General features: G+C 38.0%; 1 protein-coding gene across 1 annotated transcript; it reads left to right on the top strand.

The window, feature by feature from the left end:
* Positions 1 to 15,154, top strand: LOC132057379 (B3 domain-containing protein REM17-like). The gene is made up of 8 exons (XM_059449965.1): positions 1 to 45; positions 9,364 to 9,533; positions 9,683 to 9,911; positions 10,939 to 11,108; positions 11,255 to 11,486; positions 14,018 to 14,187; positions 14,301 to 14,533; positions 14,909 to 15,154. Exons 2-8 carry the CDS (start codon positions 9,504 to 9,506, stop codon positions 14,910 to 14,912), a joined length of 1,068 nt encoding a protein of 355 aa, XP_059305948.1. The 5' UTR covers positions 1 to 45; positions 9,364 to 9,503; the 3' UTR covers positions 14,913 to 15,154.

Below are 15,154 nucleotides of genomic sequence, written 5' to 3'. Positions count from 1 at the left end.
GAGAAGAGGAAATCAATCATACTTGCAAGAATTTCACATCACAAGGTTTGGTAATTTGGTCTCTATTTCAGCTCTCTTTTATTTGTTTTCAATTTTATAAACTCTTACCTTATTTTATTTTGGGTATGAAGATTTTTAGCAAGAAGAAAAGGCTTCTTGTATGAATAATTATACAACCCATAAGAATGGGTACTTATACATGAGTTTTAAGACTAAATAAGGAAAGACAATATTACACAATCAATTCCTAGTCAATTACATTAATACAATATATTCCTATAATTAAGCTATCAATCTTAATCATCAATATCAAATCAACATCTTAATCTTAATCATTAATACCAAATCAACACTCCCCCTCAAGTTGGTGCAAAGATGTCGCACATGCCCAACTTGCAAACCAGTGTATGAAAAGTCCGTTTGTTGAGGCCTTTGGTAAACACATCAGCTAATTGTTTTTCCGATGACACATGGAACAAACTCATGACACCACCCGTGACTTTTTCTTTGATGAAGTGTCGATCAATTTCAACATGCTTTGTTTGGTCATCTTTGGACTGGATTTCGAGCTATACTGATTGTAGCGGCGTTGTCACAATACAAGGAAAGTTTCCTTTTTTCAGACAATCTCAATTCTTCTAGTATCTTTTGCAACCACAAAAGTTCACAAACACCACGGGCCACGCTATATTCGCTCCGCACTTGATTTAGCAACTACACTTTGCTACCTTCTCCAAGTGACCAAGTTTCCTCCCACGAGTGTACAAGAACCGGATGTAGACCTTCGTTATCTAGAGATCCACCCCAATCCGCGTCGTAAAGGCTTCTATTTGGAGGTGACCATGTCTTGAGTAAAAGTAGCCCTTTCTGGAGCGGACTTTAGATACCGAAAATGTGAAAGACAACACATATGAGGATCTCTCGAGGATCGTGATAAACCGACTTACAGTTGACTGAATAGGCTATGTCTGGTCTAGTGTGAGAGGGATAAATGAGTCTTCCAACTAGCCTCTGATATCTCTCTTTGTCAACTGACTTTCCAACTCCGCCTTGTAGTTTGTGATTGCTTTCAATGGGTGATTCTGCTGTTTTGCAACCTATCATACCTGTTTCTTTCAAGGGATCCAGAATATACTTTCTTTGAGAAATAAAGATTCCTCTTTTTGATCTAGCAACTTGAATTCCCAAGAATTACTGCAGTTTTCCTAGATCCTTGATCTCAAATTCCTCCGCCAACAACTTCTTCAATCGGGTCATCTCCTCTTGTCATCTCCTGTCATTACTATGTCATCAACATAAACTATGAGAAGAGTGAGTTTACCCTTGTAATGTCTTATAAAGAGGGTGTGATCCGCATTGCTTTGTTGGCAACCAAAGGAGATCATTGCTTTATAGAATCTGTCAAACCAAGCTCTGGGAGATTGCTTCAATCCGTACAAGGCTTTTTTCAGTCACCTTTCCTTGACTTTGTTCAGTACCAAAACCAGGAGGAATCTCCATGTACACCTCTTCTTCTAAGTCTCCATGAAGAAATGCATTCTTCATATCAAACTGTTGTAAGTCCCAGTCCAGATTAGCTACACAAGACAGAAGAATTCTAATAGTGTTCATTGTTGCAACAGGAGCAAATGTCTCTTGATAATCCACTCTATTAAGTCTGAGTGAATCCTTTAGCCGCCAATCTTGCTTTGAATCTTTCAATGGAACCATCAACGTTCTGTTTTATAGTGAAGACCCATTTGCAACCAACCAACTTCTTGTCTGGTGGTGATGCGACAAGTTCCCAAGTCTCATTCTTTGATAAGGCCTTCATTTCTTCCATCATAGCTTGCTTCCATTTAGAATCTGCAAAGCTTCCCTCGATTACGGGAATAAGCACGAAGAAATAGACAAGGCAAAGGCTCATAGGAGGGAGACAAAGAATTATAGGAAAAAAGTTAGATAAAGGGTGTTTAGTGTAAGATCGACTCCTTTCACCGCGCGATAGGCAAATCTAACTCATTAAGAAATATAGATAACTCGCCGAGAAGAAGAAGGTTCGGCTTCGGCGGGTTGCATGATGGCTTCTTCGCTTTATTTCTCTCGAGTAAGTTATCAAATCGCCTATCCAAACGCCCGATCTTCCCCCGAATTCTTTCTCAATTTCACTTTCACTTGTGGCGGTAGTTTCAACAATCTCCCTCTGAATTCTTTCTCCAATTTCACTTTCCCTTGTGGCCGTAGTTTCAACAATGGAACTAGGAAAAATCATCTCTTCTTCCTTATAATTCTCCCCCTAAAGAAGTTATGGTGTAATCTTTGAAATAGGGCTCAGATTCCCAAAAGATAACATCCATGCTGACAAAGAATCTCCTAGAAGGAGGGTGATAATATTTGTACCCTTTCTGTGTTGGAGAATATCCAATAAAGACACATTTAAGAGCTCTAGGTTCAAGTTTCCCAAAGTTACTAGTGTGAACAAAGCAAACACACCCAAATATCTTTGGAGGAACAGTACAGTCCTTTTTACACTTTAAAGCTTCTAAAGGACTCTAAAAATTAAGAGTTTTAAGTGGCATTCTATTGATGAGGTAGACAGCTACTAGAATGGCATCCCCGATAAGGCTTCGGCAGATTCATGGTAAACAAAAGGGATCTTGCTACTTCTAACAAATGCCTATTTTTTCTTTCAGCAACTCCATTTTGTGCACTAGTATAAGGAAACTAGTTTGATGGATTATCCTAAAAGACTCCAAGTAAGCTCCAAAAGTTTTATCCATGTATTTTGTGTCATTGTCAGTTCGAAATATCTTTATCTTAGCCTCAAACCGAGTACAAATCATCTTATGAAATGACTGAAAACAGGAGAAAACTCCACTTTTGGCTTTTAACAGATATACCCATGTCATTGTAGTGCAATAATGATAAAAGTAACAAACCATCGACTACCAGACAAAGAAAGTGTTTGAGTAGGACCCCAGACATCAGAATGAATAGTCGAAAAGGGAATTGTGCTTTTATTGTCACTCAGAGGATAAGAGTTTTTAGTGTGCTTGGCATATTCACATGCATCACAAGACAAAGATTCAAACTCAGTTCTAGAAAATAAACTGGGGTATAATTAAAGCAAAAAAAGATGGGTGCCCCAACCGTCTATGCCACTGTATTATTTCTCGGTTGACATCCTTATTTCCTACAAAAAAGGCCTGACCAGAGTCTCGAGTTCCATCGATCAAATATAAGCCATCATGCAATCTACCACTGCCAATCTTCTTCCCTGTATGAAGGTCTTCAAAAACACAATAATCAGGAAAGAATCTGACAGTAGCTTCGCACAGACTTTCCCGAAAGCTTTCTGACCCATTTCTTTAGCCTAACTGCTTCATAATGCATTGCTTTAGATGCCCATATAAGTGTTTGACATGTTTACTCATTTTGTAGGTACTTTGAGCTTGAAAATGGCTTCGGTATCAAATGAAAATGTTCAAGAAAATGTCGACCAAGTGGCCAAAAAAGAGTACTTTGACCAAGAAACATTCAAGTCGCCAAAATGTACCCGGTGGTTCAACAAAAATTTGGCGAAGAACATTACCAGGAAAGAGGCATCGTCTTGGATAATCTTAAAGCAAGATGGCCTGATTTCTATGGAAGGTTGATGACGAGTGGTTGGATGTGCTTTGCTGCGGAACCAATCAAAGCCAACTACACAATTGTCCGTGAATTTTATGCTAACGCAACTGAGAGCGACTTTTCCAATGACTTAGTCGTCACGGTCCGAGGCAAGCAAGTCCGATTTGATTCAGAGAGAATAAATGCACATTACAACCTTCCAAATGGGGACAATGATGTGCATAGGGCAAGGGGCAAAGAGTTGGGTACAAAATGGTTTGTAACAAATCTGCACGGGGGGGAAATGCCAAAGTGGATAGCCAACAATTTGAAGATTGAGTCCTCTGAGTTTACTGCTGAAACCAGGACATGGCTTTCCATTTTGTGTGCTCGAGTCCTGCCGTCAAAGAACGAGACAGAGGTGACACTTGAGAGGGCTAGAATAATTTGTGCAGTTATGGATGGGTTGCCGGTTGATGTTGGCCAGTTCATTGTGCAAGAGATTCATGAGGTGGTCATGGAGAGAACCAAGAGCCTATTCTTTCCATCCTTGATCACATATCTATGCCAGCAAGATGGGGTAATAAAAAAGGATGGTGATAGGGAGAAGGGTCCCGAGAAGCCGATTCATCCGTTGAAGAAAAGAGCGGCAGGGAATTCACAGAAGAAAAGGAAAATTGATGTGACATCTCCATTATTTGGTCAGTTCCCTGACTCTACTGGTGAGACAACTGGTTCGACTGCAGCTGTAGAGCCCATGGAACCAATTCGAGATGGTGCCATGCCATTTAGATACATCTCCACTCAAGTCCATGATATGGACACACATATTCGCCAGCTTGTGGCTGGTCTCCCTTCGGGCCCAACTAGAGAGGGCTCTTCTACACTTCTGTCTGGATCGAATGTTCCGACCTTATTGAGTGTTGTGCAGGAGCAGCAACACATCAAAGAAAGACTGAGAAAGATTGAGAGGAGACAGAAGAAGCAAAGAGAGCATGAAAAGAAAAAGAGCAAGTTGCTAACAAAGCTCATGAGCACACTGCGATAGTTCTGTGGAGCACAGGATGATGATGTAGATGAGGACGACATTGTCCTATCCGAGCCTAGTAGCTCCAGCTCTGAGTGATGCACATGTCATAGCGATTAGCCTCTCCTGTTGTCGGTTAGTCTGATGCAGACTTCAGGGAGTCCCTCAAACTGGTTTATGTTTTGTTTTGATATTGTGCAGTGAGGACACTGCAATGTTTTTAGTTGGAGGTGGCATGTAGTGGCACATTATATTTTGTTTATGCTTGATTTGTGCCCTTGCCGGGCTTTTATGTTATGTATGGATATTGTTGGGCTTGTTTTGTGATAATTGGTGTAGTTGTGGATTACTCTCTTTTATTATTTTTATTTTTCTGTAGTAGTTTCTTTATTAGTCTTAGTAGTTTAGGTGTAGGTTCTCCGTTGAGCAAACTGTGGAAACTTGTGGCTTGTTTGGTACTAATAGAGTAGTCTCTTGCATGTGAAGAGTTCAATTGAGCATACCACTCCGATTTTTTTTTAGTGAAATGAAAAGCAAGATGCATGGAGAGTGATCTTTGTGGCGCTTTTTGGCTCATTTTGTGACTCTTTACTTACTGGATGAGTTTAATTGGGATGATGAGATGTTGGTCTATTTATTCTTGCATAGGAAGTGAAATTCATCTATTTTGACCAGTTCATATGCCATGTGTGGTGAGTGTTTGTTGAACAATTCTTGTGCTTACTTTTATCATCTAGAACTTGCCCGGTTAGTCATTCAATGCCAATTTTGGCTATGTTGGTTGGAGAGATGACCTTGGGCTATCTTTTTGATTTTTGAAAAAGCCTCTTTAGCCTACCATTGCATAAATAATATTTACTAGTAACCCCATTTCAGCCTATGACCTTTTCTTTGATTGCCACATTATGAGCTTTTACCCTTTTTGATGAAATTCTCTCTTTTGAACCTTTCCCTCCTTGAACATTAAATTGTGAATTTGAGGCCAAAAGCCTACATTGGGGGTGTTAATGTTGCTTGAGAAGTGGTGAAGGTTGGTGTTATGGAAAAGTCAAAAGAAATGACGGAAATTTGAAAAGAAAAAAATACAAAAAGGTTGCAGACTTTTTGTGCAAAAAAATGTATCTGTGTGAAAAAGGAATTGGAAAAGAACAAAAATATTAGAAATCAAGAAAATGGTTGCACAAAAAGAAGTTGGAATAATTTGGGAAACTAGTATGCAAAGGAAGGAGTGATGTTTTGAAATGAAGAGGAAAGTGGACAAAAGATATTGTGTATTGTTCAAGGAGGGCGTAATCACTTGTATCCCAAATAGTTAACCTACCCTTCCCTAAGCTTACGTTACAAGCTTAAAAAGTCCCTATATGATCTCCAACCGAATGTTCTTGAGTTAGTGATGAATGAAAATAAGGACAAGCTTATGGTGTGATATTTGTTAGCACTAGAATTTCTTTGTTGAGTGTGAGTGACTTTATGTATATGTCCCTCGTGTTGTTGTTGTGAATATAGTGATTTTGGGACTTTCTTTCTTGCGAGGGCATATGGATTATGAAAGATTGGTGAGGTTGACAAATTTCGAGTTGAGTCAAGTGAGCATATCTAGTAAGCTAGTGGTTGTGAGTCACTTATTGAGGCTTGAGTGTTGATGCTTGATTGTTTTGAACCTCCATTGCATTCTGGAAATTGTATTTTGAAATGAGAGAGTTATTTGGTTAAAGTTCACATGCTTGTAGCCTAATTGTTGGTACCAACCAAAGCCATGAGAGTTGTGCTTAGTTGAAGAATGTGCTTTGAAAATGATAGTAGTACTACCTATGCTTGTATTGATGGATCCTCATTAAGATTTTGGTTTTTGATTTGCTTGAGGACAAGCAAAGACTTTAAGTTGGGGTGTTAATAAGTGGCGAATTTACCACTTATTATAGCCTTTTTGCTTTGGTTTTTGTGTCCTTTATCTAGGATATGAGGCTATGATTGTGTGTATTGCTTGGTGTGTATTCTTTGCTATTTCAGGTGCATCGAGTCATGAAGAGAATTAGGATCAAACCAAGTGAAAGCGAGGCAAAAAGAGCTGAAATGAAGAACTGGAATTTCTGCCGCCGAAATACCCTTCGCGATCGCGATGTCGACTCGCGCAATTGCGATCGCACGCGTGTCATACTTCGCACGATCGCGTGGGACCTTCCTGCGATCGCGATGAAGTAATTTTGGGCAAATTCAGGCAGTTTTGGAATTTCACGATTTTGTTATCCCAAACCAAATAAAACTCGACCACAGCTCCTTGGAGAGACATCTTTAGTAGAAAACACATTTTTGGAGGCTAGGGTTTTTACACCAAACTTTGGGGTTGAAGATTTGAAGATTTGGGTTGAGAACTTTCTTAAACTTTTCTCCATTTCTTTGATTCCTTGCTTTGTAATGAATATCTAAGTGTGTAGTACTTATTTTCTTCACTTGAATCTTGCTTATGGAAATATTCTATGATTAAAGTGTTGGATGAAACTCTTTTTTTACTTATATATATTGAATGATTTTTATTGCTAATGAAGTGAGTTAATGTTGTTTTAATTAATCTTGTTCTTTAATGTTTCTTAAGGGATTAGCCAACCCTAAGACCCGCCCATTTACTTTGATTTGAACTCGGAAGAGGAAAATTGAGGTTGGGAAAAATTAATTAACAAGAATTTGAGCTTTAAAACCCATCTAATAACTTGAGCTAGGAATAGAATAGTTACTTGAGATTATATTGATTGTGCGTGATATCACACTCTAAGGCTTGGAAAAGCTTAGAGTGAAATTCATTGAATTGATTGGAAGACTTTCAATGAGATTTTAGAAATCATTATCTAATTAGCATAAACACACTCTTAGTTGTAAAATCGTGAAATACATTGGATCGTTACTTGAGCGTAATTTCCTTTGTATCCATACTTGTGGTCATTGATCATTTTACCCGCTTTCTAGTTAGTTTTATCTTTGTTAGTTGTTAAACCAAAAATCAAATGTTAAAAAAGTGTTTGGCTTAGCTTAGTTGGTGATAATTCCTTATTTAAATCGCCTTTATATTGTTCCCTGTGGATTCGACCCCGACTCATAGTTGGATGAATTATATTGTGACGGCCATATACACTTTTTCTTTGAGGAGTGGATTTGGACGTTATCAACATGGAAAAGGCATACGGCAAAGTTCCAAGGGAGATTCTATGACGATGCTTGGAGGCTAGAGGTAGGGCTATCAAGGACATGTATGATGAAGCCAAGACCAGGGTAAAGACAGTAGGAGGTGATTCAGAGCACTTTCGATGGTGATGGGGTTACATCAGGGATCAGCTCTTAGTTCTTTCCAATTTGCCTTAGTTATGGATGGACTGACGCGGCAAATTCAAGGTGAGGTGTCATGGTGTATGTTATTCACGGATGACATAGTTTTGATTGACGAGACTTTTAGTGGAGTCAACGCTAAGCTGGAGGTTTGGAAACGGACTCTGGAGTCTAAAGGGCTCAGATTGAGTACAAGCAAGACAGAGTATATGAAGTGCAAGTTCAGTAATGTAACGCATGAGGCTGGCATGGAAGTGAGGCTTGGTGACCAGGCCATTCAACAAAAAAGAAGTTTCAAGTATCTTGGGTCTATTATCCAAAGAAATGGAGAGACTAATGATGATGTCACACATCGTATTGGGGTAGGGCGGATGAAATAAAGGCTCGCATATGGGGTTTTGTGTGATAAAAAGGTGCCCCCAAAACTTAAAGGCAAGTTCTACAGGGTGGTGGTTAGACTGACGCTGTTGTATAGGGCGGAGTGTTGGCCAGTCAAGAACACTCACGTTCTGAAGATGAAAGTTGCGGAAATGAGGATGTTACGATGAATGTGTGGGTATAATAGGAGAGGTAGGATTAGAAATGAAGAGATCCAGGACAAGGTGGGAATGGAGTCGGTGGAGGATAAGATGCGGGAAGCGAGTCTCAGATGATTCAGGCATGTGCAGAGGAGATGCATGGATGCCCCAGTGCGGAGGTGTGAGAGGTTGGCTATGGACGGTTTTCTAAAAGGCAGAGGTAGGCTGAAGAAGTATTGGGGATAGGTGATTAGACAGGACATGGCGCAGGTCCAGCTTAGCAAGGACATGACCTTAGATAGGAGGTTATGGAGGACGCGGATTAGGGTAGAAAGTTAGTAAGTAGTCGAGTACTATCCTTTCATACTAGTAACCTTTATTCTTGTAGTTCTTTGTCCTTCGATTTTTGTTACTTGTATTATCTGTTGTTCTTTGTTCTTCAATTATTGTATTATTTTGTGTTAGTTACGGCCTTTTTTTTTTTTTTTTTTTTTCCAGTCAGCTTTATCAAGCTCTATAATATTTTGCCATTGATTATATTATGTATACAGCTTTAAATTGCTTGTTCTTGTGCCGAGGGTCTACCAGAAACAACCTCTCTACCTCCCAAGGTAGGGGTAAGGTCTGCATACAATCTACCCTCCCCGGACCCCGCTTTGTGGGATTTCGCTGGGTGTTGTTGTTGGAGATTTTACGGCAAGTTTCTCATCTGATTCCTTCTCTTAAATTTCGTCCATCTTCCACTTTTTATCAATTTCTTTCTTTAAATCATAATATGATGAAATGATAGTATTACTTTTCTTTATGCGATCCGTCCAGTTATTTTAGTCTCTTTTAACTGCTTCTATCCTCATAATTTTAAATTCGTCTTTTGTCTCAGTTCTGACATTGTTGTTTCAATTTAAAAACTAGATTTGAGAGCAAACGCATCACTTCAGCCCGAAGGAAAGAAGCCTAATTTGGATGCTAAAAGTGTTTCAGCCCGAAGGAAAGAAGCAAATATACCTGCTTCAACATCTGCTAATGCTAACAGTCAATTTGTTTCTAGTATTATGGCTTATTCCATCAGCAGACCTTATTTTGTAAGTAATTTGAATTAACTTTAATTTTTCTGTTTTTATTTAATTTAAAGTCATTTGAGTTAAGCCCTTAATATTTAAGAATACAGTAGTACATTCTCTTTTTTGTGATAACACGGCATTGATTTACATGTTTGGATAAACTTGAGCAGCATCTTCCATTGGCTTTTGCAAGATCAAATGGCTTGATGAGACATTGTGAGATGATTCTCAGAGATGAGAAACAGAGATCATGGTCAGTGCAGATAGGACCAGTGGGACCTCAGTTTGCAATTACCAGGGGATGGCGACAGTTCAGAGAAGCAAATTGTGTCCAATTAGGAGATACTTATAAGTTTGAACTCATTGACAATGGAACGTTACCTATAGCGTATTTCCATTGTGAGTATATGTTTAATTCCCTTTATTTCCATTATGTTCCTCCACCTTATACATGTTTCATTTTCTCATTCTTTGCCACCTAAGGCTATTAGAAAGTGGTAGACGTTGTGGAATAGTGATGGTATCATGCTAGTGAGATTCTTGAATATAGTTGTTAACCAGGATTATTTCATCATGATTTTACCCCCTTGAAAGATTTTCAAGATCAATCTCCAGTGAGAAGTACTTGTGTGAAACAATCTCTTTTGTTACTCATCACTACCATTGCCATTGGCAGTTGAATCAGTTCTTTCATAGTTCTTTTTGATCTCTTTCTTTTATCCCCTTGATATTTATTTTCTTTTGGAATTATGAAGATAACAATTTTGTTTTGCTTTATTAATTCTTTTGGTTTTAAATCATCTTCATTTTCCGGTTGGCATTGTTGTTTCGTTCTACTATTAATATCCTTTCTATCAGCAGCTCTTAATTTTAGTTAAGATCTTTACTGATATTAGAAGATAATTTGAAATTGGTGGATTCATGAACTTCGTACACTTCAAAGTAGTTTCATTATACAAAAAAGCTGCATATAGTAGGAATGATAGCCTTCATGACAGTTCTATAATGTTGAACTACTAATAAGTTCTTTTGTTCGTGAAGTATTCTTTTCAAATCTTTGACATGACATTTTGTGTAATTAACAAATGCTACTTTTCGAGGGGTGTGTTGCCTTATTTTAAGATTTTTAAGTGGAGAAGAGTAGAAGGCGGGCCATTATCGACCTAGTTTCGAACCGTGCACTGCTGGCCGCCGGAGATTTCTCACTCATAAAAACGAAGAAAACAATCTCAAGATTTTTGGGCTCTTTACTACTATCAAGAGTGTATTAGCCCTTCTGAAATTCCGTCATCTCTTCTCCCCTTGAGCACTATTTTCTTTCTGAGTTGTGACAATAACAACTCTTTACTACTTCAACTTGCTACTTTTGGTTTTAAATTCGTCTTCAGTTTCAGTTCTGACATTTTTGTTTCAATTTAAAAACTAGGTTTGAGAGCAAATGCATCACTTCAGCGCGAAGGAAAGAAGCCTAATTTGGATGCTAAAAGAGTTTCAGCCCGAAGGAAAGAAGCAAATGCATCTGCTTCGATATTTGCTAATGCTAAGCGCCAATTTATTTCTACTATTAAGCCTTATTCCATCAGCAGAAATATTCTCGTAAGTAATTTGAATTAACTTTAGATAAGCCCTTAATGGTTAAAATCTTCAGTATTAGTTTCTCTGTCTTCTTCTTCTTTTTTTTTTTTTTTTTTTTTTTTGTGATATCGCGGCATTGATCTGCATATTTTGATAAACTTGAGCAGTATCTTCCATCAGCTTTTGCAAAATTAAATGGCTTGGTGAATAGACGTTGTGAGATGATTCTCAGAGATGAGAAACATAAATCATGGTCAGTGCAGCTAGTACCAATGGTACATCACATTACAATTACCAGGGGATGGCGACAGTTCAGAGAAGCAAATGATGTCCAAGTAGGAGATACCTATAAGTTTGAACTCATCGACAATGGCAAATCACCTATAGCATATTTCCATAGTGAGTATATGTTTACTTCCCTTTCTTTTCACTGCCTTCCTCCAACTTATACATGTTCCAATTTTTTTAATTTTTCCTTTTTGGTTAACTGGATAGATAATATATATAAAAACCTAAATTGTTGAAATTACACATTAGGGGGAGCATTGTTCCCGTCAGAGAAAGAAGATGTGTCCCCGCACATTCAAATTAGATATTTTTACAAAACTTCCAAAAAAGTTCCTAGGATGTCTGCTCAGACTGCATTAGCGGCAAATAGCAGAGGAACTACCAAAATTCATGCCCTTCCCAAAAAAAAACTTTCTTTCTTGCGCCCTCTTTGGCCAGTAGGTCAACAACTTGGTTCTGCTTCCGGAAAGTATGGTTGATTCTGGACTCCCCAATGCTTGTATCACCAACTTGCATTCATTAATTAAAGGGTTATAAGTACCATGTCCTTCATTTACCATCCTTATTGCTTTGGATGAGTCAGTAGCCACTTTCAAAGGAGTTAGGTTGTTTTCACGAGCAATTTTTAATCCCTGTACGTGGCCAGAAGCTCTGTGAGAGTGTTAGTAGCATGTGGGAAGCATTTCATGAAACCAACAATCCAATCCCCATTACTATTTCTTATGACCCCTCCTATGCCTCCCGTCCCAGGATTTCCTAAGCATGCGCCATCAGTTTTTAGCTTATGCATGTCCCTCTCATGGGGCTCCCATTTGACATGTATGAGGGGATTTGCTGATTCCTGTCATCTTTGCAAGTTAGGAGGTTGTACTCAGCAGCCTTAGCGATAGTGTGGCTAAGGAAAATGGGGTCCCTCTTTTTGTTGAATAGATTATTGTTCCTAGCTAACCAGATGTGCCAAAAACAGAAAGGAATGAGGTCGTCCCAAAGGAGAAGATTGTTGTAGGGGGCATTCTGGATTTCTTTCCATGTGCTGTCCCAGTTATGATTATTATAGATCAGGTTGGGCCTTAGATCTTGGTCAGAGCTAGGAGTGGCAAATGGGCGGGTCGAGTCGGATATGGGCTGGTCGAAATGGGTTAAACAAAAACTCATCTGGTCTTAGTTCTTAGCAAATAAACAATCAAAGAAAATGTGGTTCACATTCTCAGGGCTGTTGGGGATGGTGATGCTAATAGAGTTAAGGTAGGAGCTTGTGGCAAGTCTGTCATGATTCATCACCCAAAAAAAAGAACTTTATTTTATTGGGGTATTTAAGACCCCAGATCTAGTAGAAATTCCTATTGATGTTCAGGAGAGTCAATATGATTAATAAAGAGCTGTATTTGGTAGAGAATTTTCCATTTCCACTGAGAGTCGAGGCTAAAGTATCCTCAGAATTGGTACCATAGTATTGTGCCACATACTGCAAGTGCTAGTGAGATTCTTGAAAATGTTACGTAACTCTATTGAAAGGTTTCAATAGTCAGGATGTATCACTTTAGAAAAATTTCCGAACGAAAAAATCTACCTTAGATTTCAATGTTTATGTAGTGTGCACGGAATAAATTGTGTCAAGTTTAGGGGTTCCTTCTTGAAAATGTTTTTTAACTCTATAAAGTTTTTAATAGTCAGGATATATTGCTTTAGGAAATTTCCAAACGAAAAAATTTACCTTAGATTCCACAGTTTTAACAGTTAACCAGGATCATTTCATTGTGATCTCCAGTGAGAAATGCTCTTCTGACAGTCTTTTTTGTTACTCATCACTACCATTAGAGTTGAATTAGTCCTTCCATAATTCTTCTTTGATCTCTTTCGTTTATCCCCTTGATATTTATTTTCTTTTTGAATTATGACGATAACAATTCTGTTTCGCTTCTGTAATGTTCTTTTGGTGTAAATCATCTCCATTTTTCGGTTCTTGGCGTTGTTTCATTCTACTGTTAAGAACCTTATATCATCAGCAGCTCTGTTTTGGCAAGTAGTTAGAATTAATTTTAGTTAAGATCTTAACTGAAGTACAAGAGAATTTGAAATTGGTAGATTTATGAACTTCGTGGACTTAAAATTAGTTTTACTATACAAAATAGTAACTAACAAATTGGTAGATTCATGAACTTCGTTGACTTAAAAGTAGCATTTGTGTAATTAACAAATGCTACTTTACAAGGGGTGTTTTTGCGTTATCTTTGATTAATCGGGGTAAACACACAGTTGTTAACGAGGCTTCTTTCCTTTTGGTCTTTTTCCCTCTAAATTTTCAAATCAATCTGCAGTGATAAATGCTTCTGTAAAACAATCTCAAGATTTTTAAGTGGAGAAGGGTAGAGGGACGAGCCATTACCCACCTAGTTTCGAACCGTGCACCACTGGTCCTTGGAGATTTCTCGGTCATAAAAAGTAATCTCAAGATTTTTGGGCTCTTTACTACTATCAAGAGTGAATTAGCCCTTCCGAAATTCCGTTATCTCTTCTCCACTTGAACATTATTTTCTTTCTGAGTTGTGACAATAACACTCTTTACTACTTCAACTGGCTACTTTTGGTTTGAAATTCGTCTTTAGTTTCAGTTCTGACATTTTTGTTTCAATTTAAATTAGATTTGAGAGCAAATGCATCACTTCAGCCTGAAGGAAAAAAGCCTAATTTGGATGCTAAAAGAGTTTCAGCCCGAAGGAAAGAAGCAAATGCATCTGCTTTGATAATTGCTAATGCTAACCGCCAATTTATTTCTACTATTAAGCCTTATTATATCAGCAGAAATGTTCTCGTAAGTAATTTGAATTTACTTTAGATAAGCCCTTAATGCTTAAGATCTTCAGTATTTTTTTTTTCCGTGTGATAACGCGACATTGATCTACATATGGTGATAAACTTGAGCAGTATCTTCCATCGCCTTTTGCAAAATCAAATGGCGTGATGAATAGACGTTGTCAGATGATTCTCAGAGATGAGAAACAGAGATCATGGCCGGTGCAGCTAGGAACAATGGGACATCACTTTGCAATTACCAAGGGGTGGCAACAGTTCAGAGAAGCAAACGGTGTCAAAGTAGGTGATACATATAAGTTTGAACTCATCGACAATGGAACATTTGCCTATAGCATAATCCCATTGTGAGTATATATTTACTTCCCTTTCTTTTCATTATTACCTTCCTCCAACTTATACATGTTTTATTTTTCTTCTTCTTTGCCACTTAGACTAATAGAAAATGGTCGACGTTGTGGCACTATAAACAAATCCATCTATAGTAGTGATGGTACCATACTATTGTGCCACATACCGCAAACGCTAGTGAGATTCTTGAAAATGTTGTGCAACTCTTATGGAAGGTTTTAATAGTTAGGATGTATCGCTTTAGGAAATTTTCCGAATGAAAAAATCTACCTTAGATTCAATGATTATGTAGTGGTTTAGTACAATCAAGTCTGCAAGATTAAGATTCACAACAAGGAGAAGTTTAGTTTGTTTTTTAAAAAATAATACAGGTAAATATTCTGGGAAGGATGGCAAGCTTCAGAGAAGCCATTGACAAGGCAAATCAGCTGTTGGTGATCTGCAAGAGAACGAGCATAGAAGACTATAATGTTTTTTCTTTACACAAATAGCCGGCCGGATTCATTATTTACTTTTCCTAGTAAATAATGAATACACGATTATACACATATTATACAGAATATACACGAATCACGATTATGCACATATTACACATTCACAGTCTTTTTTTAGTTTTA

The sequence above is a fragment of the Lycium ferocissimum genome, chromosome 1 (genome assembly GCF_029784015.1).
Source record: "Lycium ferocissimum isolate CSIRO_LF1 chromosome 1, AGI_CSIRO_Lferr_CH_V1, whole genome shotgun sequence".
Lineage (NCBI taxonomy): Eukaryota > Viridiplantae > Streptophyta > Magnoliopsida > Solanales > Solanaceae > Lycium > Lycium ferocissimum.
This window is presented reverse-complemented; position numbering and strand designations above follow the sequence as displayed.

Coding starts and splice junctions, on each gene's coding strand:
- LOC132057379 (XM_059449965.1), top strand. CDS start 9,504: ATGGCTTATTCCATCAGCAGACCTTATTTT. Junction 11,109..11,254: donor CCATCAGCAGAAATATTCTC/GTAAGTAATTTG, acceptor AAACTTGAGCAG/TATCTTCCATCAGCTTTTGC. Junction 11,487..14,017: donor ACCTATAGCATATTTCCATA/GTGAGTATATGT, acceptor AATTTAAATTAG/ATTTGAGAGCAAATGCATCA.